The 25,696-nt window shown below is 42.3% G+C and overlaps 1 protein-coding gene across 1 annotated transcript; it reads right to left on the bottom strand.

The window, feature by feature from the left end:
• Positions 1-1,254: 1,254 nt before the first annotated feature.
• myom1a (myomesin 1a (skelemin)) lies at positions 1,255-25,150 on the bottom strand. The gene is made up of 38 exons (XM_058046141.2): positions 24,991-25,150; positions 23,166-23,401; positions 21,252-21,392; positions 21,004-21,190; positions 20,769-20,926; positions 20,554-20,646; positions 20,381-20,469; positions 20,265-20,309; positions 19,022-19,183; positions 18,787-18,948; positions 17,107-17,248; positions 16,842-17,041; positions 16,724-16,777; positions 16,531-16,655; positions 15,062-15,245; positions 14,820-14,994; positions 13,783-13,904; positions 12,023-12,219; positions 11,804-11,930; positions 11,005-11,189; positions 9,446-9,560; positions 9,229-9,385; positions 8,959-9,065; positions 8,767-8,811; positions 8,546-8,682; positions 8,328-8,472; positions 8,158-8,217; positions 8,018-8,085; positions 7,827-7,952; positions 6,098-6,187; positions 5,783-5,870; positions 4,233-4,271; positions 4,045-4,150; positions 2,849-3,012; positions 2,735-2,771; positions 2,516-2,538; positions 1,656-1,711; positions 1,255-1,560 (listed from the first exon to the last, which is right to left on the bottom strand). The coding sequence occupies exons 2-38, from the start codon at positions 23,354-23,356 to the stop codon at positions 1,294-1,296; spliced, it is 4,569 nt and encodes a 1,522-aa protein (XP_057902124.2). The 5' UTR covers positions 23,357-23,401; positions 24,991-25,150; the 3' UTR covers positions 1,255-1,293.
• Between the last annotated feature and the right edge of the window lie 546 nt (positions 25,151-25,696).

The following is a 25,696-nucleotide window of genomic DNA, read 5'->3' as shown; positions in this document are numbered from 1 at the left end:
GATATGACCATCCAATGACATAATGGGTACCATAGTAACTGTCAAAATAGTGATATATATAGCACATCATGACTGGTCCAAAAGGAGTTGGAAGAAGCAAAGCTTATTAAATCCTACCCCTCCATCTGGTACTTTTACAATCAGTAACTGTTATATTTGTTCACTTCCTGGTTTCCATAATACAGTTTAAGTTTTTTTTTAGTTTTTTTTTAATAATGTACCACGTACCGAAGTAGGAGTGTTTCAAATGTACTTCTTCCCTGAGATCATATTTCTCCTCTCTTGTAGAGAAATTGGATGACATTTTTAGCTAATTGGTTATTTTTAGCCTTATGCATTATTTTTGCTGTTTGAAGATGAACTACATCAGCAAGTTGAAGTATTTGTGATTTTAGAAATAAGTAGTCTGTTCTCTGTAGGCAGCATTATGAATTATCCTTACTGATTTTTTTGCAGTACATTTAGCGAGTGAAGATTGCTTTTATAGTTATCAGCCCATATTTCCACACAATAAGTAAGATATGGTAGAACCAGAGAGCAATAAAGAGTGTGGAGTGATTTGGAAAAATAAGTTTAAAAAACAAAAAGTTCACTAGTCAGTATAATGCTTAATACATATTATTTCATGCTGTTTGTGCTACTTGTTTGAAGTGCTATACCAAATGCAAAGTACAACAGTAAACCGGTTATACTAATAGCTCTAGTGGCTAAACCATTATTTGCAATGTAAATGCTTCATTTTCCACGACATTACTAACCTGTCTCTCTCATCACATACTCATTATACAACTGTCTGTCCAATCAATATGCATCATTTGTCTTTGTTTTAAAGTTGAGTTTGTGTATTCCTTCAAGTGGAAACCTAGAAAACAAACATGGCATTATCAGTTGCTTGCACTGGAAAAACAACATTCCCTAACCACGTTCCGCACACTTTGACACTCACGTGATGACGTCCAGAAGAAGCTGGCCTCAGCACCTTGCACACTAATTTGTATGCAGTAAACCACCTCAGCTCAGCTCCTACAGGTTCCGCCCCGGGGTTAGAACACACACATATACTGTAGTGCTATGTCAATGACAACCTCTGCGTACTTAACACAATACGGGCATTGGGTAGAGATGTAAGGGGTTTATTTTTTTCTTTCTCATTTCCAATACCACTAAGAAAATAATGTGCCTTTCTTCTGCTGTCAATCATCAAGGAAGCCAGTCCCATGCATACATTACCACCAGAAAAACGACACAGATGGATGCCGCTGTATGTATCTTTATTTTCATCTACTCCATGGTTCAGTCCTTCTCCCCCTCCTTCTCATCGTCCTCCGGGTTGTAGACGCTGACCGTGAACTCGCCCGCCTCCGTGCCGTACTTGTTCTTAACCACCAGGGCGTACTTGCCCGAGTCGGACCTGCTGACAGCAGCGATGGCGATGCTGGCGAACTTTCCGTGCTCGAACTTGAGCTGGTAGCGATCATCTGAGACGAGCTCCCTCTCGTTCTTGGTCCAGCTGACCTCAGGAACGGGCTCGCCCCACACGTTGCCGGTCAGGTTGAGCGACTACAAAGATGGGAGGGGGGGGGGGGGGGGTAAAACCGGCATGTTAAAGGACAGGAGGTTAAAAAGGTAAACTAGCAATGAAGTGAATTATTTACCTTGCCCTCTTGGATGGCAACCACATCTGGCAGGCCTCCAATCACACGGGCACGATCTAAACAACAAATACAAGACCACTGTTTAATCTTATCCTGTAATTCTGTTTTAATGACCGAATAACTGTTAATTGCTTGAGGCATCATCCGAATGAATTCATTAAACATGTAAACACCTTCTCAAGGTAACAACAAATAATAGTTGATACCCCTAGAACATGCTCGCATTGTAATAGTTCCCTTTATTCTAACTGATTAATGACGCTTTGATTATTCTGACATTGATTATAAATGGTAATGGTTTAATTTCATTTGAGCATGCATCAGATTACAATTGAGTGCATCCCATAATCAGTTCACAGTTCCACATGTCCAAAAGGAGTAGAAAGAAGCAAAGCTTATTAAATCCTACCCCTCCATCTGGTACTTTTACAATCACTGTTACATTTGTTCACTTCCTGCTTTTTAAAAAAATATATATTTTTTTTATTTTCTTTTTGTCACGTACCGAAGTACGAGGTGATATGAAATCCTACCCCTTCATCTGGTACTTTTACTGTTACATTTGTTCACTTCCTGCTTTCCATAATACAGTTTAAGGTTTTTTAAAAAATATTATTATTTTTTTTAAATAATGCACCTCGTACCGAAGTACAAGGAGATATGAGCATCCAATGCCATAATGGGTACCATAGTAAGTGTCAATATAGAGATATATATAGCACATCATGACTGGTTCAAGACTCTTCATCCTTGTATTTAGCAAACATCAACTGCTTGTATTGTTTCTTGAATTGGCTCATCGTTGTTATAAAGCCTGGCTCTTGAGCCTCTTAAAAAGAACGTAGTAAATATCAACTTACTTCTCTCCGCAATGGCTGCCGCTCTACGGAAGGAAGCAAAGCAACAGTGTCAGAAGCATCTTGAATAAAAAATGTATACATACTATATACACAATGCCGGGAAACGCACTCTAAAAGCACTCGCACAGGAGGTTATTTTCAGTTCATGCCGTCTGGAACTGTTTATTTGTAGCTTTCTCTGAAGCACACACAATTCCACTCCTCCGATTGTTTACTCACTTGAGTCTTTGGAATTCCTCAAATGCTTCCTCCCAAGCTGCATGGGAATCATTCCCAGGTTAATATTCTCTTATAACGAATCACAAGGGTCTTATCTCTGAAGATGTGGCTCACCTTGGCCGCTCAGATCAAACACACGCTTGACACCGTCCTTGCCGTCAAACAAGTCGATGGTATATTTGCCCTTGTCCTTCTCGGTGGGCTCGTTGATCTTCAGCCACAGCTGTTCACCCGTCACTCCCGACTTGACTCTCTCGGAAGCGGAAATCTTAGTGTCCCTTTACATAGAAAGAAAACAATATTGAAGTGATGGGATCAGCTAGGAATGATTAGCCTTCCTCTTGTGTTAGCTTTCTGGTATCATGTCTTATGTTAACGGGTCAGTTTTGACCCATGTATTAAATCAGCTATAAAATACACTAAAAACAATAAGTTACCATCAAATTTGCTTCTCATGTCTTGGTTACCTTCTTAGGCTTCCTCATCCATGAAAATGTTGGTTTTAATACTTTTGGTGTGGGCATGGAGGCCTTTTTTTGTCACTATACCCCTTGATTTTAATTTCCAAAAATGGTCAAATGAACCTCAAAAGAATCATATTCATAAATTGAAGGTTCTTTTGTTACCTGGCTATTACTGAGGGATATAGAACATATATTTTAAATCAATTAGTTTTATTTATTTTCTCATTTTAGTATTAATCACTAAAGAAACATCTATGGTGTTCGGGTCAATTTTGACCCATATATATTAATGTCAAGAAAAGGTAGAAAAAGTTCTTGTTTTCAACAACAGAACTTTAGTATAAAGTGAAATGAAAAAGCAGAACAGGTCCAGATCTTGGTTCACTGTACTTCTTGCCATTCTTTCCATGATCCAAATTGTAAATGTGAAATCTGCCATCAGTCAAATGAGTGAATTCCCCTCACATGTCTGGACATTGTTTTTCTGCTGGTATACTGGAAAAGCGGTCAAAATGAGAATCCCCTGAAGCTTACATGATGAGAAGAGGAGCTGGTTGTCATTGTGTTGGCTAATTGTACACTTATGATTTCAGTTTTGGCTCAAAATATTGCTTTATAATCATATTATTATAACCGGGTCGAAACCGACCCTAACAATACAGTGGTCATAATTTCAACCAGACCATTTTAAAATTTTGTAAAAATTATTTTTTGGGTTTGCTTTTGTTAAATAGAGTTTCCATGATGCAATAAACAAATGTTATGTGATTCTTTTTATGCATTAAAATGTAAAACGGGTCGGTGCCGACCCAAACACAAGAGGAATGTTAGATGTATTGGACGTACTTGTGAAGCCAGCTAACACGCTGTTCCTCGTGATAATATGTGACTGTGGAGTAGAGGATGATGCCGTGTTCGGTACTTAGGACTTGAATTTGAGATGACGAGTTGGCTGCAAGAGAGAAAAACAGAAGAGTGTTGTCTCATTCAGTCTTTCGGCATGTGCGTCCTTCATTAGGGCTTGAACGACTCACCAATCACCCTGAACAGCTCATTCATCACATCCTGGTAGCCTGGAGGATATAAGTGCAGCAATTCATGTCACAGCATAGATGTCTGAGCCATAACACACACATTAGGACCACTTTGCAATAAGGGAACACTTTGAAGGGTTTATAAAAGCTGACTCAGGGGGTAGAGTGAGTTTTTTCGGATTGAATCCTGTTTCCTCCATGCCAGCTGCTGCTGTTGTTTCCTTGGGCAAAGACACTTTGTGCCCAAGGGGTATGGATGTTGACGATGACCTGGATGATCTGTAAAGCGGTACTCTGTCCTATGATAGCGCCAAGTGTCACGGTAGTTGTTTCCAAAATCTGACATGGCATCCTTCAATCTGTCCATGGCAAGAGTTTTGAACTATTTTGAACTATTTATCTATCTATCTGGGGCGGCACAGCGGCTGAGTGGTTAGCGCGCAGACCTCACAGCTAGGAGACCAGGGTTCAATTCCACCCTCGGCCATCTCTGTGTGGAGTTTGCATGTTCTCCCCGTGCATGCGTGGGTTTTCTCCGGGTACTCCGGTTTCCTCCCACATTCCAAAAACATGCTAGGTTAATTGGCCACTCCAAATTGTCCATAGGTATGAATGGGAGTGTGAATGGTTGTTTGTCTATATGTGCCCTGTGATTGGCTGGCCACCAGTCCAGGGTGTACCCCGCCTCTCGCCCGAAGACAGCTGGGATAGGCTCCAGCACCCCCATCCTATTTGGCGATGGAGAGCAAGAATGCTGGTGGAGAACAAGTAAGATTCTTGGATTAGCCTGCTGCTGTGTTTAATGTAAATGTCAGGAACAGATGAAGTGCCCCACCATGTGGCGTATGTGGTGAATGACGTGCATGGTGGCCTCTGATGCGCAGTCCAGTCCGGCGCATTTAAAGGCAATGAGAGGCGTTCATTTGATAGGTTACGATTACACTCGGCTGTGTTAAACCCTCCACCAGCGGGAGGGACGGAGGCGTGTGTGCATGGCGCTGCAGCAGACTGCGCTGCTGAAAAAATTTGCAAAGTGCGCCGTCTACTAAATTAGAGCTCCAGAGGTCAGGGCTGCCCTCAAGCTGAAGGAGTCCTGTGGAGCATGGATGGCTTATGGGACTCCTGAAGCAGCTGACAGGTACTGGCAGACAGTTTTGGCAGTTATCGAGGCAAAAATTTGTGTGTGGGAGGAGTTCGGTGAGGCTATATGGCGGATGATTTTTGGTCGGGCTCTAAGAGGTTCTTGCAAACCATTCACCAAATAAATCATAGTCTGTCCGTTGATTCCACTACATGTCATAGTAGACAGTCACCAAAACTGACTTAGCATCGTTATAGCAGCACAGAAGCATAGTAGACATGGCATCTGTAAAGCAATGCTGTCTGACACCACCATATCACCTTCCACATCTGCTGTGGAGGGTATAAAGCAGAGTTGAGGGTACCAAAATGACAAAAGACCTAGACGAAGCATGGTATTTATAAACCCTTCATTCAGGTGCCCCTATTATAAAGTGTCCAAATTCCTACTGAATGTTAAATGAGCTTACCTTCATTTGTCAGATCAAATCTGCTCATATCTTGGCCTCTCTCGTCCTTCAGGAACACCTCATACATACCCGCATCCTTCTTGGAAATCTAGGGGTTGAAACAAAGGCAGCGTTAGCGTCCTGGAGCCAACGCCAACATCTCTTCCACCACTATCTGACCGGACCGTTGATAAATTCTATGCTATGCTACTGATAGCATGACAGCACATTAAGCAAGCTTTTCTGAGCTGCAGAAGTGACATGGAAAACAATGAAATGGTAGCACAGCATGGAGGAATGAGAAGCGTTAACTTATGAGCAGCTAATTGTCCAGACTTTGGGTCTTGGCGGCGACAGCAGCGAAGCATCCTCAGCAGGGGGCTTTGTGTCTTCTGTGTCTGCTTGCACGTCTTGCTTATTAACCCACTGCGGATTAAGACACATGAGCATGTTAATGCGAGACAGCGATGGACAAGCGACATGGTGCGAGTTGATGACGCTGAAGTTGAACAGTGTGTTAGTAAACAGACTAGTGTGAATGATAGGGGCATGTCTTCATTATCAGAAGATGTGTCCTGAGTTCATATTCATATAAATATTCTTCCAATATCAAAAAATGTAACCCCTTGAAAAAGGGTAGTTTTCTGCCATTTCCGGGTTTGGGTATTTTCCCCCACTTTCTGGACCAGAAAAGCACAGTTGAAGCGTTCTGAAAAAAATAGATTTTGATTATCGCTGAGCGGCTAGTGGTTAGCGCGCAGACCTCAAAGCTGGGAGACCAGGGTTCAATTCCACTCTCGGCCATCTCTATGTGGAGCATGTTCTCCCTGTGCATGTGTGGGTTTTCTCCGTGTACTCCGGTTTCCTCCCACATTCCAAAAACATGCTAGGTTAATTGGCCACTCCAAATTGTCCATAGGTATGAATGTGAGTGTGAATGGTTGTTTGTCTATATGTGCCTTGTGATTGGCTGGCCTTTGTATTGAGTTGTGGACTCCTGTAGAGCAGCTACACACAATAACCAGCACACAAAGCTGTATGGTTCTTCCAGTATCTGCACCTATTCAGCTGTATTTCTTTGGATTTCGTGGTTCCTGTCTAAAACTGTTTTAATGTATTCCACCCACAGCCCGCCTCCATGTACGTCCACGCCGCTGTGGTTCGTCACAGTAGCCAGTTCCCGTTTGAGCCACTAGGAGTTGCGATGTATCTTTTTAAAATGGCAGCTTTTATGTGTTGGATCCCGAATCCTATCCGGAAGTAGAGACTGGACAGTTTGACGTTGAAAAAAATATGTCATGCAATATAATACGTCTCTCAATGGTAAGTAGCTTTAGCATTTTAGCGTTTTCTACAGGGAAACGGCTATTAGCAACCCGCTTCCTCTATGCAACACCAACCACTGTCTGATGGTGACGTTGCCGGCAAGTAAACAGAGAAGCAGAGCTTGGGGGAAGGAAGAGCGCTTATCAGCATACAAACACGCCCATATAAGGAAGTCTGCCACACTGTGACATCACAAAGGGACAGTTTTATCACGTCTTCTGAAACGAGCGTTTTGAGCCATCCCAAACTTATTTCAGGGCTCACTTCCAAATGTGCAATCCTCATTATCTGAAACTTTGGCATGGTTTAACACCAGAATACAACATTCTAACTACATTTATAGGTCAGAAAAATGGAAAAAGCCCTATAGGTCGCCTTTAAATGAAAAAGTTGAATCATAACACCTCTATCTGTTCTCGAAAAGCAAAAAAAAAACGAAACTAGACAAAAGTCAAAAGACACCCAGCCTTCACATCTACAAGTTGTGGGGTTCTTTTGGTCATTTGTGAGGTCAGAGGTCACTGTATTCTTGTTGGAGAATCTGGACCCAGGCCCCAAAGCTTATATGTTGCCAAATGCAGGTATTGTATCATCACTTCTGAGTGTGTGTGTGTGGGTGTGCATGACGGCCAAACATGTCAAATATGTACAAATAGAAGCACGGCCACATTAGGAAGTGTCACTTTTAACACTCGCAAAAGCTCACGACCCCTTGTGACCCTCGGTTGAACGACCTGACCTTTCCGATATTAAAGGTCAGCACGCCGTCCTTTTGCTCCAATTTCTTTGCGGCTTCATCACCATCACGGATCTCGATGCTGTCTTTGGACCAGATGATCTCTGTCTCTGCTTTGATATTTCCTACCTGTGCAGAGAATTAATAATACATTAAGATGAAGTGTTAGCTCGACGGTGCATTTGTGGTCTTACCGTGCATTTCAGCAGAACATCGCATTCTGCCGTAACAGTGAAACCAAGGTACTCGATAAAGTGAGGACCTGCCAGCACAAGATGAAAACATGTTATAAACACACATGATGAGAAAGTCTTATGACAGAATGACGCCGTACCTTGTTTCCTGATCCATTCTGCTCTCTCAAATTGTGATTTCTTCTGCACCTCTCTGAACTCTGCAGAAAAGAACAGGCATGGCTCTTATGAAAGCTTCTCCTCTGCTGCCCCTCAGTGGACATACATGCTAACAACAACATAAGTACACAGTAATAAAGTAAAACAGCACCTTCCCCGATGAGCACATAGCTAGTCGTGCCCTTAGCTTTGCCGTCCACCAGATTAAAAGTGAATGTTCCTTCATCAGTCATCTCCAGGGAGTCCATGAACATCTCAATGATACCGGTGGTCTTGTCAAAGTTCATGGTGTACTTCTGCAGGCCACGGGAAAAAAATGTTTGTAGACATTGAAAAAAAATCAAAAGAAGAGACAAGGAGTAATCTCACCTCTCCTTGAGTAATGATGGCATCATTAAAGACGTACTCCACTTGGCAGTCTTTCGAGAACTTCTCCACCTGAGTCCAGAATCGCATACGGCCCTTCTCCTGCAACTCCATGACCATTTCATTCTTGAATGGGATAACTGGAAAGAAACATTTTGAGGCATGTTATATACGCGTTTGCTTAGCTCGTTGATGAAAGGTATTTTATTGCTGGGAGTATTCACCGGGGAACTTGTGCTCGTGACTGATGTCCAGAAGATGCTTTAGATCTGTTGACAGCGGCCACAAAGGGTGATTGTCATGACCTCTGCAGAGCTTCATACCACTCTAGTTCCAATTTCCATTTTAAAGGATCACGCCTGCTACCCACTGGGACTATCGGTTACAAAGATGTGTTTTCCTGGCACGTATCTCACCTTCCTCGGTCAGCGTGTAGCTGGAGGAGATGCCGTCGGTGTTTGTGACCACGCAGGAGAAAATGCCCAGATCCTCCAGAGAGGGGTCGTTAAAGATAGCCCTGGTCCTGGAAAGTGAGGATATGACGTAGGAAAGTCATGTGAGATATTTGAAGCCACGTTTCCATGGGTCTGTTTGCGTCACCGCTGTGCATGGCTTGGCTCAGTAAACATACCGTGAGGTGGGAGGGGGGAAGTGGGAGTCAACAATTGATCACAAAAGATGCGAACCTGCCCTTCTCGTTGATGATTGTCACTCTAGAGGTGTCTGTGATGGCCTGGTAGTTCTTAGACCAAACAAACTCGGAACCTTCACTCATCTCAGAGCATTCAAAGACCATGGAGATCACGCCGTCGTCATCCACGTCCACGTAAATCTCCTTGGTGCCTGAGGGAGGGAAATAAGGGCTAAATATGGAGATGTCAAGATGTTTCACAGCTTTCTCACCAGGGCGAGTCTCGGCGAGGATGGGACCCAAGACTGTAGAGTGCTTCCCGACTCCTGCAAGGTTTTGAGCCCGCACACGGAAGACATAGGATGTCGCGGCCTGGAGCCCACTCACCTGAAACATAAAACAAGGTAGCTTGGGTCGATGGCGTAGATGTCATATGTCACATCAGTCATCTGACATTAAGCTCCCATCCTGATTTGCTCTTGTTCTTTGCGGCATTTTAAGCTAAACGCAGAGATGCACATTTCATCTTTATTTTCCTGATTAGAGATAAACTACATCAGCCAGAAGATGGATAACAAAAGTTATCCTTTCACTAACGTGAACTACTGTGGTAAAGTTACATAGCAAATAATACCTCTTTGTAACCGTGGCAACAAAGCACTACAACCCATCCATCCATCCATTTTCTACTGCTTATCCTCACTAGGGTCGCAGGTATGCTGGAGCCTATCCCAGCTGTACACTCTGGACTGGTCGCACTAAAATGAGACGTCTTCTGTGCAGTCTGACTACCATTGATCTCTGTGAGAAACCGGCAGCGAGACAGGAGCTCAGGGACTGTCTGCAAATGTCTTCTTCTTATTCTGTATTATGGTGTTCGGCATACATCAGTTTACTGCGTGTTCCAATGAAAGTTATGTTGCTATTTTAACTGATGTACTACTATGATGTACTTATTATATCAATTACTTTGACTACCTGTAGATTGATAAATATTTACAATAGTAATTCAAAGTTTAACAGTTAGATTTTCCATGAATTAAGTAATCAGAAAAAGTATATTTTTGCTGGTTTAAAGAGCAATAATACATTTACAAGAACATTTTTATTTTTTTGGGGCTGCATAGCGGGCGAGTGGTTAGCCTCACAGCTAGGAAACCTGAGTTCCATTCCACCCTTGGCCATCTCTGTGTGGAGTTTGCATGTTTTCCCCGTGCATGTGTGGGTTTTCTCCGGGTACTCCGGTTTCCTCCCACATTCCAAAAACATGCTAGGTTAATTAGCGACTCCAAATTGTCCATAGGTATGAATGTGAGTGTGAATGGTTGTTTGTCTATATGTGCCCTGAGATTGGCTAGTGACAAGTCCCCACCTCTCGCACAAAAACAACTGGGATAGGCTCCAGCACCAGTGCGACCCTTGTGAGGATAAGCGGAAGAGAGATTGGCTAGTGACAAGTCCCCACCTCTCGCACAAAAACAACTGGGATAGGCTCCAGCACCAGTGCGACCCTTGTGAGGATAAGCGGAAGAAAATGAATGAATGAATGAATTTTTATTTTTGGGCTAATGTTTTGGAAAAGCGTTAAGTGGAATGAAATATAAAAATATAACAATTAAACAACCAGTCACAAAATAAACAGAATAATAAACAGAAAACCACATCTTTTACTTAAGTTGCTGCGTGAAAAAATAATCTTTTTGTCATCAAGGTACTGGAATTATCTGAATAATCGTTGCAGCTCTAATATATACACACACAAACATAGTCATTTTAAAGCACTCCTGTATACGACAGGATGGACTGTTCACCATGCAACATTAATCCTTACTTTCATATATTTCGACTTGTTGGCCTTCTCGTGGACGGCCTTCCATCCTTCCTCTCCAGCCTCAGCTTCCTTGATGTCCAAGTAGTAGCCGTTGACGGGAGTACGCCCATTAAATGCCGGTGCCTCCCACAGGACCACCACGGAGGAGTCTCGAACCTCCAGAAAATGAAGACCAACGGGAACACCTTGCATAGAGAAAAATTCTCAATATCGTAAGTAAAGCCTCTACTTCTACTAACATGGCCGCCCCAAGCTAGATTGAACAAGTGCACAGTTACAGTAATTCTTTCATTCCAGACCTGACCATGATTTCCTCCAATTTCCACGAGGTAGCATTCCTTATGCACTAGATTTGATTGCCAGAACAACTGCCATTCCATTCCCCGAGGGAACAACACAGATGTGAGGATGAATCTTATTTACATATTATATGCCTTACTTTCTGTTATTATGTTTATATGTTTGTGTATACTGAGCAATACAAGTGTGAAGGTGAGTATATGTGTTTAAGTTTAAGTCTAGAGGGAACAATCCATCCATTTTCTATGCCGCTTCTCCGGGGTATGCCAGAGCCGATACCAGCTGACTTCGGGGGGGACTTCGAAGCGAGGTACAGGAACCAATTAACCACAATAAATGAGGAATGCTGTATTCTGACAAACCATAACAGAGTGAAGCCGCCAAAGTTAAAGTGTGAAGTGGTGAGGGCATCTCGGCCGTGGCTCATTTGTATTAAAGCTGCAGACACAAAACGGCGTGTTCCCAGCGGGGCTTATTAAAAACACTTTGTAAGAGGTACCTGGCACAGTCAGGGTCCACTCTTTGCACTCCAGAGCCGCACTGGGCAGCGAGCCTTTGCTAACACCTGCCATGTTCATGGCCCGCACCTGGAACTGGTAGATAATGTTCTCCTTCAGGTTCTCCACCTAAGCAGCAAAAGAGGATGAAGCCGTAGGTCAAAACTGAGGTTTGAATTTCTTTGTCAGATAGTAACCTTCTCGGAGCCTTAGGATCTGACCTTGTAGGAGGTTGTGGTCAAAGCCTGGAGGTTGAGCTCATGCCACTTGCCGACAACCTTTCCCTTCACGGTCCTGTAGTCAACAAAGTATCCTCTGATGGCCGCTCCCCCGGTGTTAGAGGGCTCGTTCCAGCCCAACACCATGGTGTCCTTGTGAGCCTCCAGCAGTGTCACACCGCTTGGCTCGGCAGGGATGGCTGAGCAAAGAACATATATTCTGTCACACTGTTAATTCTGCATTTATGAACACTCAACAGCTTTATTCATTCATTTTCTACCGCTTATCCTCACGAGAGTCGCAGGGGGTGCTGGAGCCTATCCCAGCCGTCTTCGGGCGAGAGGCGGGGTACACCCTGGACTGGTGGCCAGCCAATCACAGGGCACATATAGACAAACAACCATTCACACTCACATTCATACCTATGGACAATTTGGAGTGGCCAATTAACCTAGCATGTTTTTGGAATGTGGGAGGAAACCGGAATACCCGGAAAAAACCCACGCATGCACGGGGAGAACATGTAAACGCCACACAGAGATGGCCGACGGAGGGATTGAACTCGGGTCTCGGGTCTCCTAGCTGTGAGGCCTGCGTGCTAACCACTCGTCTGCCGTGCAGCCTGGTATCAACATATTCTTCTTTAATATTTCATCTCCATGCTATGACATTATTTTTCCTCATCATATGATTACTTAATTCTTGTAAAATTGGGACTTTTCTCTCAAATATTAATAATTAATAATATGAATAATTCATTCATTCATTCATTCATTCTTACTCTTAATATTTTGACTTTATTCTCATACTATTATAACTTTTTCATGCCCAAAAGGACAAATTTATTCATTGTTTTGTTTGTTTCTCATAATATTACAACATTTTATCATTGGATAACTTTTTTTTGTCTTTCACTTTTTTCATGTAAAATTGATGCTGATTTTTCAAAATTTTTTTTTGTGTTAATTGCTGTAAGACCACATGGGAAGCAAGGCTTCCCCTAAAATCTAAAAAATTGTGAAATATGTACTGCTGCTTGTACATTTAATTGACTAAATATGCGCTAGAACACCTAAACCTTTTGTTCAGAATCAGCCATTTATCACAGGTAACTGACATGACTTCCTTGTCTATCATCCCAGCAGCGGCATTGAGCTTTTACACAGTCAGACGTTCAGCATCTCTGAGGGTCTATGGGGAAGTGGACTGGCCTGGACGCTCAGTTTCTGCGTGATGATTGGATGGTCTGTATGAGGAGGAATCCCTTTTTGATTGGCTGTGAAATGAGCGAAACGGCGATCTTGAAGTATAAACCTCTGCCGGAATATTTGTCATTGCGTTGTTCTGAACGGATCCGGAGACTTTACTGATATAGGCCGGAAAATAGAGCTTCGCCTCTAAAAGTATGTATTTGTCATATATTAGCATGCTAATGCCGTGTGTAGTATATAACATTCAAATAGCAGATTCAAACAGCATTTTTAAATGGACACTTAAACATGTTTATTGTGGCTGCTTATTATTTAGAAATGAAGGCAAGCATAACAATAAAAAAGTAAGAATAAAAGTAAAGCAAAGTTTTGTGAAAAGTTTAAGAAAAAATCGCAGGGGACGAAGGGTACAGATGTTAAAGTGTGTGATTTTCAAAAGGTAGAATGTGTTCTCAGCGGGATATTCCACTGGTTAAATAAAAGTTTAGAATGTTGGAGCAGAGTGAGAGAAAGCCTGAAGGCAAAACAAAGTCAAGTAGAAGGTGACTCACAAATGGCAGCTCGCACGATCACCGACTCGGAATCGGAAGAGGTCAGGCTGTATCCTGCGGCGTTGACCGCCTTCACTCTGAACACGCAGGTGGTCTCGCTGGTGAGACCGTGACACACGAACCTGTAACAGTATGACGTTTCATTAGGCTTTCTTCAGTGGAGAAGCATTGTTAGTATGTAGAACAGGAGTCTCAAACACGCGGCCCGAGGGCCAAATGTGGCCTGCAGGACACTAGTTTGAGGCCCTCGCCTTGATATGAAAGTTTAATGTTAGTGCGGCCCGCGCAAGTTTGATATGGATGCTGTATGGTATCATGTACCCAGAAAAAATTATTACGTTTGATTAATGTTCATGTTAAAGGTTAAATAACTGTTAATAGTTATCCTCCCTATCCGTGTGGAAGTGGTAAGTTTTTGGCTATTTAAGTTTAAAGGAAATAACTTGAAGGCTACCGTTTAGGTCGCTAGCTCTCTAGTTTGCGAGTTAGCATGTGTCTCAAGACCCTGCAGTTGCGCAATATGTTGTAAATAAAAAGAGTATAAATGTGACTATAGTCGTGTTTTGTCATGTCTACAGGGCTCTAATAATGCTTTGTTCATTTTAATCTGAAAAAAATTATTTGTCTACCCACCAACTATATGTGGTTTCTTAAGTTTTTATTATTTGCCCTTTTATTATTATTATTATATTTATTCATTTATTACTGATTGATTGATTTTCTTTATTCTTGATTTGTTTATTTATTTTTCATCTTATTTTGTGCAGAAAAATAAAAATTAAGATATTTTGAGAACAGTGGAATGTTTTATCAGAGCTTTTATTGGAATCAAAATCGGAATCAAAGCACTGAAAAAGTTTGTATATTTTTCTGTTTTTAATAAATGCGTTGTTTTTTTTTAAGAAAACCTGATGCGGCCCAGCCTTTCCCAGACCCTAGCTCCAGTGGCCCCCAGGTAAATTGAGTTTGAGACCCCTATTTGCACCCCAGCTGTGCAAATACTGCATAATGTAGCCTCAGCTCATTTCTATACTTACCTGGTCTGCTTGACAGGTTTGTTGTTGCAAGGAATCCAGACGTCTGTGCCCACTACGCTGTATTCGATATAGTAGCCCACAAGGTGTTTGACGTCCTTGGAGGCTGCCCAGGAGACCACCACGGAGGTGTTGGTGTTCCTGGTGGCCACTGGTGTGCCTGGAGCTGAGGGCAGGTCTGTGAAGAAGAAGGATGATCGTGTTAAAGAGGAGATAGAAGCTAAATAAAGTGGTTGAATTCTCACCCAGCATGTCGCCGACAGTGATGTCCCGCGTGGCTTCAGAGGCCTCGCCGACGCCTGCTGAGTTGCAGCAGCGCACGCGGAAGCTGTAGGATTTGCCTTCGGCCAGGTCGAAAAGGGCGAAGCGAGGGGACTTGACTGGCATGCCGGCGTTCACCCTCTGCCAGGAGTCTGTCCCAGAAATACACTACAGAGAAGAAGAAGGATTTGGAAAAGTTGGAGGTCTTGGTGGAGGATGGAAATAAACACACTGGTGAACTCCAGCAGAGACATTGCATCATCAAAGTATTATCTTCTTTAATATACATTGTGGACGTTTTAGGGAAGCGCGAGTACCACACTATCCGTATCTGTATCCGAATCCATATCCGTATCCATATCTGTTCATCCATCTAAGTTATCTGTATCTGTATCCGTATCCGTTCACCCATCTAAGTTATCTGTATCTGTATCTGTATCTGTATCTGTATCTGTATCCGTATCTGTTCACCCATCTAAGTTATCTGTATCTGTATCCGTATCTGTTCACCCATCTAAGTTATCTGTATCCGTATCTGTATCTGTATCTGTATCTGTATCTGTATCTGTATCTGTATCTGTATCTGTATCTGTATCTGTATCTGTTCACCCATCTAAGTTATCTGTATCTGTATCCGTATCTGTTCACCCATCGAAGTTGTCTGTATCTGAGTACCCATCTAAGTTATCCGTATCTGTTCACCTATCTAAGTTATCTGTATCTGTATCCGTATCTGTTCACCGATCTAAGTCATCTGTATCCGAATCTGTATCTGTATCCATATCCATATCCGTATCTGTTCACCCATGTAAGTTATCTGTATCCGTATCTGTATCCGTATGTGTATCCGTATCTGTTCACCCATCTAAGTTATCTGTATCTGTATCTGTTCCCCCATCTAAGTTATCTGTATCCGTGTCTGCATCCATATCTGTATCTGTATCCGTATCCGTATCCATATACGTATCTGTATCTGTTCACCCATGTAAGTTATCCGTATCCGTTCACAAACTAAGTTATCTGTATCCGTATCTGTATCTGTTCACCCATCTAAGTTATCTGTATCCGTATGTGCATCCGTATCTGTATCCGCATCTGTTCACCCATCTAAGTTATCTGTATCCGTATCTGTATCCGTTCACCCACCTAAGTTATCTGTATCCGTATCTGTATCCGTTCACCCACCTAAGTTATCTGTATCATATACGGTGTTATTTCATGTGTAGAAGGCTATAATAATGGTAAAAAAAATATTTTTTTAGATAGTCATAAAGAGTTTTTCTGTGCTCTAACCATGAAAATATTCTGTTTATTAATGTTGAATCCTATTTCACGGAAATCACGGTCGGGTCTGGACCAATTGACCAAGGTTAACGAGGGAATACTGTCATGAGTTTGCCCTTTTCAAACTTTCAGTGAGTGTCCAGTGCAATGAATGCCCCCCACTTCTCACTTTCTCAATGAAATACATCACTCCTTCGTGGCCCCTTTGGATCGGGGGCTTCCAGGCTAGCACCACGTAGCTCTTAGTTGCCTCGGTAACTACAACATCACTGGGTTCTCCGGGGATCACGCCCACTGGGAACAACAGGACAGGACAAAACTTTATCACTTAGAAGTTCCATTATGATGACGGATGTTCTTACCGGTGTGATCCTCCTCGGTGAACTTGATCATACCCGTCCAAGGAGCAGACGGGCCTGGTGATGATGGATTGTTTCAGTAAGTACATTAGGATTGTGGCTCAGGATTTGATTTGCTCACCAAGAAGGCGGGCCCTGTCAAAGGGATCCATGGCGATCACCGCCTCAGAGATACGTGAAGGACGGCTGACCCCCGCCATGTTCAAAGCCCTCACCCTGAAGACGTAGGACCGACCTTCCACCAGTCCTGTGACGGGGAAGCGGGCGTACTTGACCGGGCTGTCGTTGCACTGGGCCCAGTGGTGAGTGCCCACCTCGCACCTGTTAACATGGGTGTTTTAGAAAAGGGGACGGGGGGCAGGTTGCTAATCATGGCACCGACCAACCTGTCAATGTAGTATCCAAGGATGGAGCTGCTGCCCTCCACGGCTGGCTGCTTCCAGGTGACCACCACATAGTCTTTGTTGGCATCATGACAGCGGACATCCAAGGGGGCGACAGGGACCCCCGCCACCTCCACCTCAGCATCTGGCAACACACACACGGGAGCAGGGATGTTTCCCTACACAATGCAGAGCCCTAGGCAACCTTTTATATGGTACCCCCCCATTGGTGATTTACCGTACATATGCATTACAAAGGAAACTGCAAGAAATACCATTGTCTCTAATTTGTAAGCTAATATGTCACCGTATTTACATGGCTAACAAATGACAAATAAACACACAAAAAACAGAAATATAATTTAAATACCCTTGCAACAAAATAAAAATAATGTAAATAAAAGAATAAAAATAATTATACATGATTTATAAAAACAATCAACATCAAGCAATTTAAATGAACACATGAACTACACTTACACAATGCAGGAACTATGTACAAAAAGAAATAGAACTACATACAAAAGCTATACAAAATACCTATATACAGTAATCCCTCACTTATTGCTGTTAATTGGATCGTACATAACAGTGACAAGTGAATTTCCACAAAATAGGAGTCCTTATTTATAAATGGACTATATAAAGAAGTCCTTCTAAATATGTTTTTTACCATTGTTAGAGCCCTCTGGACATGAAATAGCACCCCTATAATCACATTTACACTGCTATTACCCAATATAGTAGACATAATAAGAATAAATAAGTCATTTCAGACATAAGTAAGACATCAAATGACCAGTGTGGAACATTCATATCGTTACAAAATCTTTCAGTGCGTCTTCTGAATATCTTCTATTTGTATGTTACTTCATTTATCCACTTCTATGTTTGAATACGATGAATATGAATAATGATTTAGGCATAAAATGTTATAAAATTTTATAATATTAGGCCGTATTCAAAGACAAAACTGAATGGTTTATTAATTAATTTATGTTTGAAAAACCGTGATAAAGTGAAGCTGTGAAATTGAAAGTGTAAAGTAACTAGGGATGACTGTACAACTATACAAAGCTATGTACAACAACATAGTATTATCATTTGGAGTAATACTAATTGGACATTGCTTCACGGTTGAATATTTTTTTGGCTATGACACTCTAAGCATCTGACTATATTACCTAATGGGCCAGCTGGCTCCGAGTTTGGGAACTTCCCTTCTGTGTTCCCAGTGCATTATTCCAACGCAAAGTCCATCAAGGCACTTTATAGCTTTAGTGTGGTATGTGGAACCCCAGAAAACACATTAGGGAAGAACTAGAACATGGATGGCCCACACACAATCTTGTAGAAAGGACTATTTGGAATTGTTTGGTGTGGAAGAACTTTCCAGAACCCTGACCTCAATCCCACTAAACACTTTTAGGATGACAGATGGATAGGTTCCTCCATACCGAACTCAGGATCTTGGAGTGTGTCCTGTGGAAATTCTTCTTTATCCAACTGCCCACATCTCAGTACTACTTCATGAAAAATTAGCATGATGGGATTCAGGTCAGGATTCAGTATTCCAGACCAAAACCTGCTCCTGAATAAAGACTTTTTTCATGTTTATATCATCTGTGGAGTCAGTATATGGACTGAGTACTTGTCTTAAAGTCCAAGTCCATGTTGGCTCACCTCTGACAAAGACGTAAGCGGAGTAGGTGTCATAGCCGGAATTGGTGTTGACACGCAGGGTGTACAGACCCTCGTCTTCCTTGTTGAGGTGGACCAGCGTGAGTGTGGCACGCTGACCGGACCACTGGCTATGAACCCATTTCGACTCCTTTAGAGGCACAGCTGTGAAACAGGTTTTATGGACTTAGTAGTAGAAAAAATGGAGTAATATCGTGTTACTGATACGCTCGCTTACAGTCTCTGTACCACACCGCTTCAGGCTGGTACTTTTTCACTGTGGGATACACGATGACGGTGCAGCCGAGGCTGAGTGTCTCGCCCTCGCACCCGAACGCCACTTCAAATTTGTCCAGGATGGTGGTCTCGAAGGTGACGCCGTGCTGAAGGGAGAAGCCATCTGTGGAAAGGAGCATGACTTTTTTTTATGAAATTGGGAACTATTTGGGAATTAGGAATTTCACGCCACCGTAGTATATGTATGTACACTCTTAAAAATGTTGGGTTATTTTTTTTGACCCAACCGCTGGGTTGAGCCTGTTAGGTCATTTAATTGGGTAATTTTTATTGAATTGGGTATTCTGAGAACCCAATTCGCTGGGTTATCTCTGTTGGGTTATTTGTTATTTGCTGCTGGGTTGTGATTTCCATTATTTTGGACAACCCAAAGCGTAGAATTTTGGACATGCGCAACAAAGCATGCGCCCACAAACTTACTTCGTTCGGACCGCACATTTCATCTGAGGAGACGAATTTCAGCACGGAGCAAGGTTTTGTTACATTCCCACTATTGTTTTACCGTAGAATTGACTTTATATTATTATATACAGCTTCAAAAAGTTGTTAAAATGTAAGTTTGTGAAGCACTGTTGAGTACTAGCTTCAGGAATCGATCGGCAACCTTAGCAAACTTCCATTCCCTCCAAAAGTGGCAAGCGAACACATTCGCTGGCGAGCTATGGTAGGAACCAAACTATGTTGTTGAAATTACAAGAGACATGCACGATGTGTGATAGTTATGAGGACAACGTCAGTTATCTCGTCAATTTGCCATTTTATGTGATATCAAGTTATAGAATCTCGTGAATTAATACGAGCGTGCTGGGTTTTTTTAAGCAAGACCGCTGCATGCTAGCGTCCACTGTATACACATATACTGTATGTTGTGAGTTGTTATATATCAAATATAACAAATATATATATATATGGTATATTGGCAACCCAACTTGCTGGGTTGAAATAACCCAGCCGTGTAGTAAATATGAACCCAGCGTTGGGTCATATGTACAACCCAATTGTTGGGTTAAGAGAACCAACCCAACTTTTTGGGTTAAAATAACCCAACGTGAGGTTGGTCCAATATTTAATCAGCGTTGGGTTGTTTTTAACCCAGCATTTTTAAGAGTGTAAGTATTTCTTAACCATCTCAAGTACCCCCAATTTGAGAACTAGGGATTTAAATGAGGCTGATCACGACTCACGAGGTTTGGATGGAAGCGGTCCACATTCCTCGTCATCCTGGAACCCTGCAGAGAAAGTCACCCATGTTGGAGTAGGATATCATATGGAATACATTCCATAGGAATTGTCTACTTGCGTTTAACGACAATGGTCGCCACTGAGGACATTTCTCCTTTCACATTGAGTGCAGAAACACGATATTGAGCCGTGTCGTAGAAGTCGCAGCTGAAAAAGAAGCCCAATAACATTCAAGAATATGGTGGTTCCGAGAGCCCATGGAAGTCTATCAAGACCTTTAGGATTACGTACTTCTTAATCGCCAGTGAGTGCATGTTGTAATTGCTCTCAATGGTGTATTTCTCAGATTGGGCATCGGCGTTGATCAGTACGTTGTTTTTGTACCTTGAATGCAGCACAAAGACAGAAATGATTGATTTTTGAGAAAATGCTTCACTGGCAGTTCTGAACCCCTGTTTCAATGCAATTTAAAGCAGAATAATAGAGGTGTGTTTTGGGGGAACTACCAGGCAATCCTGGGTTTGGGCCAGCCTGCCACGGTGCAGTGCAGTGTGATGGTCTGGCCCTCCCAGACAGTCTGTCCACGGGGCCTGCCGATGAACTCCGGTGCGTGCGTCAAGTTGTCTGGGTTCATTTTCTTGCGGAACTCTGTCCACTCTTCCAGCTGTAGCAAAACAAGGATTTATTTTTTTTTATTGGGATACAGCAAAAACGTCCCAAAAACAATCATGATGTCGTTACAGTTTTGTTCAGCTCCAAGCGCTCAGCGGATTCCCGGATGTGCGTAGTCCTGGTTTTCTTCTCCACCTTGACCTCCAGGGCTTCCTTAGCCTCCCTGACAAAGAGGTTCCTCATGGCCACGTAGTTGATGCCCTCCTCGGTCACATCCTCTTCACGGGCCTCCATCAGACCACGGATTTCTTCATGACTGCATGACAGAACCACCATAAATGCTTCATAGTTGCCATCTTTTGTTACGGTGCACTCACTTGGCTCTGAAAACCGGAATGACATATCCGATGACTTCCTTGTCCAAGTCCGTGGCCAGGTAGGTGCGCTTGGCTCTCTTGGGTAGCGGACTCAGTTTGACCACCTCCTGCCCCTTTTCTGTCTTCACCACGGTCTTCACACTGGGAGGAAACAGGAAACGATGCATTGGTGGACTCTGGGCTTTGTTAGAATGACAGACATGTGCACTGTTGTTTATTTTCGGGGGTCCGGCATGCAGTGATGCATCTTTTGGCAGTCCGTGTACAGATGAAAGATATATTTCAGGCAGCCTTATGTGACCCCCCAGCCCCATGTCACGCCACTGGAATAGGAATTTAGACAGCAACAACAGCAGCATAACAAAGACAGTACAGTATTAATGCTATTCATAAATGATTTGAATTCATTTGCTCAACTGTAGAGGGTACCAGACATTCATAAGGGGTCATTTTCCACTACGCTACACAGGTCCTTCATTAAGATAATGTATTAAAAATACAAAACTACAATATTATTGCCTTCCAATAAAAAGCATGTACCCGCTATTTTTTTCTTTCATTCATTTTCTACCGCTTATCCTCACAAGGGTCGTGGGGGTGCTGGAGCCTATCCCAGCTGTCTTCGGGCAAGAGGCGGGGTACACCCTGGACTGGTCGCCAGCCAATCACAAACAACCATTCACACTCACATTCATACCCAGAGAAAACCCACGCATGCACGGGGAAACTCCACACAGAGATGGCCGAGGGTGGAATTGAACCTTGGTCTCCTAGCTGTGAGGTCTGCGCGCTAACCACTCGTCCGCCATGCAGCTCTTTTTCTAAAATATGTAATATGTAATTTGGGTTGGAATGTGCAGTACCTTGATATAAAATATTACCCTCAGTCACTCAGTATGGACATTACTTGTACTGCGTGGAATAAATTCATCGATCCTGTTTTCTTTCCCAATACTTTTTCCTTCTCGGTGAGTGCTTTTCAGACTGGGGGGGGGCCCTGCGTCATGACGGTAGGGGTGCAAGGCAACCGTGAGAAGGCGTTTTTTCAAGAAAATATTCAGTTTCGCTATTTCTATTAGAAAAGGACATTAATGGAAATGAATTTCATCTCCAAAAGGGGGGGGGGCAGACAAAAAAAGTTTGGGTGTGAAACATGTAGTCCATAGTGGGACCATATTTTATGATATACATGGTGGTGAGGGCTGCATGGTGGGCTAGTGGTTAGCGCACAGACCTCACAGCTAGGAGACCAGGGTTCGATTCCACCCTCGGCCATCTCTGTGTGAAGTTTGCATGTTCTCCCCGTGCATGCGTGGGTTTTCTCCGGGTACTCCGGTTTCCTCCCACATTCCAAAAACATGCTAGGTTAATTGGCCACTCCAAATTGTCCATAGGTATGAATGTGAGTGTGAATGGTTGTTTGTCTATATGTGCCCTGTGATTGGCTGGCCACCAGTCCAGGGTGTACCCCGGCTCTTGCCCGAAGACTGCTGGGATAGGCTCCAGCACCCCCCGCGACCCTCGTGAGGAAAAGCGGTAGAAAATGAATGAATGATGGAATGATTTTGAGTGCCGTAAGATGAAAGTAATATCCGTCCTCCATTTTGAATCCTGCTATTAGACTTCCATGAAGGTGCCTTTTCCGTGACTTACAGTGAGGCCCCCCTCCTATTCTGCCTTCAGAAATAGCCCCACCCCCCCGTCCGTGAATGTATCTGGCATTGCGACACTACAGCTGAAATTCCTTCCCTGACCTCTTTTAGGAGGCTGAAACAGTTGCAGCACCGAGGACAAACACTGCATGTGAGAGACACAACGGCACACAGACAGCAAAACAACAGAGCTGCTATTTTATACGTCACTTATAAGGGGAAATGTATGAAAATGACAGAAATAACTTTCATAAGGTCTTACCGATGGCTGGTGGTCTTGTAAGTGGAGAAGGACTGCTTGCTAATGGACGACTTGGCACTCAAGTGACAGCTGCTCTCATAGTGTTGCTCTTGATGCTGCTCCTTATGTTGACGATGCTCCTTGTGTTGACGATGCTCCTTATGTTGATGATGCTGCCGCTTCATCTGTGACACTTGCACCGATGCTGACATCCTGAAGGCCGCGTCGCCGACTGTTGACGTCACGCTTTAGCAGCTCTGGAAAGCAAGTAGGCTGGTTTGTGGCTACAATGGTTAGCATATGCAAAGGGGGCCCAGCTAGGGCATGGTGTCCAAAGTGCAGCCCCCGGCAGATTCTACAAATGTAGCCTAACAATTTTTTTTCAATCAGCAGTTATTATTAATAAAGTCAAGATATATTTACAGTCGTAACATTATGAGACAAAAACGAATAAAGTTTGGGGAAATTATGTTGCAGAAAAAGTTATAATAAGGGATGTCCGATATTGGCTTTTTTGCCAAAAAACAATATTATCCAACTCTCAATTTCCGATATCGATATCAGCCGATACCGATACCAATATGTTTACATGACATGTCTCCTGTGGTGGAATGGACACATACAATATATGTGCTATGCAGTATTTTTACAGTATCGGTTTTCATGATAGGTAAAATATGAGATATCAACCGATATTGCATGTTTATGCTGATATCGGTAATAATATCGGACATCTCTAGTTGTAATGTTAGAAGAATAAAGTCAAAATATCATGAGAATGAAGTCATGATTGCAAAAAAAGTCGAACTACTTGGAAAAATGGAAAAAAGAGCTGTAATTTTATGAGAGCAACGTCTAAATATTAAGGGAAAAAGTTGCAATTTAATGACAATAAGCTCGTAACATGCGGAATAATAATGTCATTTTTAGTAGCATTAAGTTGAAACAGTTGAGTTGACAATGAAGTCAAAACATTATGGGAATAGAATCATAAAATCACAAACGTTGACATATTTGGATGTATTAAATGTAAGAAAAACAGCAACAATGGGCAGAGGATGAAAGAAAAATCATAAAAATTCACAAAAGTGTTAAAAGTGACCTCTAAACTGACTCAGCCAGATGTTTACATCGTACACCGTATTCCATCAAGAAGCAGCGCTTGTGGTTTTAATTAATTACAATTAAATTAAATGGCAGCAAAAAATATAAAGATATCTTTTTAATTAGTCTTCTTAACAACGAGATGAATAACGACTTACATATGCTGCAACTTTACATTTGTACGTTCTACGTGAAGTATTTCCATGATGCCTCATATTAACTCACTTTAACTCAAGATCTCAGTGTATAGATTGGTCATATATCTCATCTCGTTTCATATTATCTGCATACTGTACTTGTATATAACTCTGGGAAAAACTGTTGATTTTGTTAATACTTGTTGTTGTTTATATTGTTTATTTTTCTATATTGTGTATTTTGTACTGCTTAACTGATTCTGTACTCTTGCTGCTGTGCAATGCAAATTTTCCCCACAAGTTATGTTGACTAATGTGAATCTTTACATCAATTGAATTAATGACTGAATTCCCTGTAATACATCTTGTGGATACTGCTAACATGTCCTACTTACAAAGTATACAATGAATGTAGTTTACCTGTTCAACAATGCAACAAAATATACTTTTCTCTGTGTGGCCACAAGGATAAAGTATATTAAGATTCATACTGTGAGTACAGATGAGTATTTTATAGAAACACTGTATAAGATGACTAAGCAGGACTATAAACCTCCTTACTGTACACATGACTTGGTAATAAATGACATATATGCAGTACTCACCTCAGCTAAGATTCCACAAATCCAACAATGGAAAAGCCAAACAAATCCAGATGTAAGGAAGGGAAGGCAGCAGGGTGAGTGTCCGTGGACAGGACAGTCGTCCACAGACCAAAAATAATGCTGCCACTCTGCAGAATGCACAAGACACCCTCAGGACCTTTTAGGGTTGAGGCGCATTTAAATTTAGACCATGAGAAGAAGAGAAGTGGAGCTCCTTGGCACCCCCAACATGCTGAGGCTCTCCATACAGGAAATGTTGGCTTCAATTGATTTCTAATCAGTATATATTGATTACATATTGGTTAATTCATTAATAAATCACAGTGAACATTTCGTATATGGACACCAAACTGGTGAACAATATGTTGCTGTTTAGTATTGAGTAGTTCATTTTGAAGTAAACCCAAAGTTAATATCGGCCTTCATTCGCCTGGTGGTGAAGCCACCATCTTCTTCTTTCTCTTTACTGGTAGTGGAGGGAACAGCTTAAAGGTGCGCTGCCGCCATCATCTGGACGACTGCTACTTCATTGACACGTACTTTCATTTTTGTTTTAGAGTTAATCACATGTGGAACAATTCAATAAAACAGGAAGCTAATCTGAACATTTCAGACCAGTGGGTACTTTAGAAAAGGGCGGAACTTTGGGTCTACCACTGGAGAGTTAAAATCTTAGCCTGTTTGTTTATTTATGGTAATGATAATG

This window comes from Doryrhamphus excisus, linkage group LG11, assembly GCF_037039965.1.
Source record: "Doryrhamphus excisus strain RoL-2023G ecotype Guam linkage group LG11, RoL_Dexc_Guam_v1.1, whole genome shotgun sequence".
NCBI classification, from domain to species: Eukaryota; Metazoa; Chordata; class Actinopteri; order Syngnathiformes; family Syngnathidae; genus Doryrhamphus; species Doryrhamphus excisus.
Note: the sequence above shows the minus strand (reverse complement) of the source record. Positions and strands in the feature narration are given on the sequence as shown.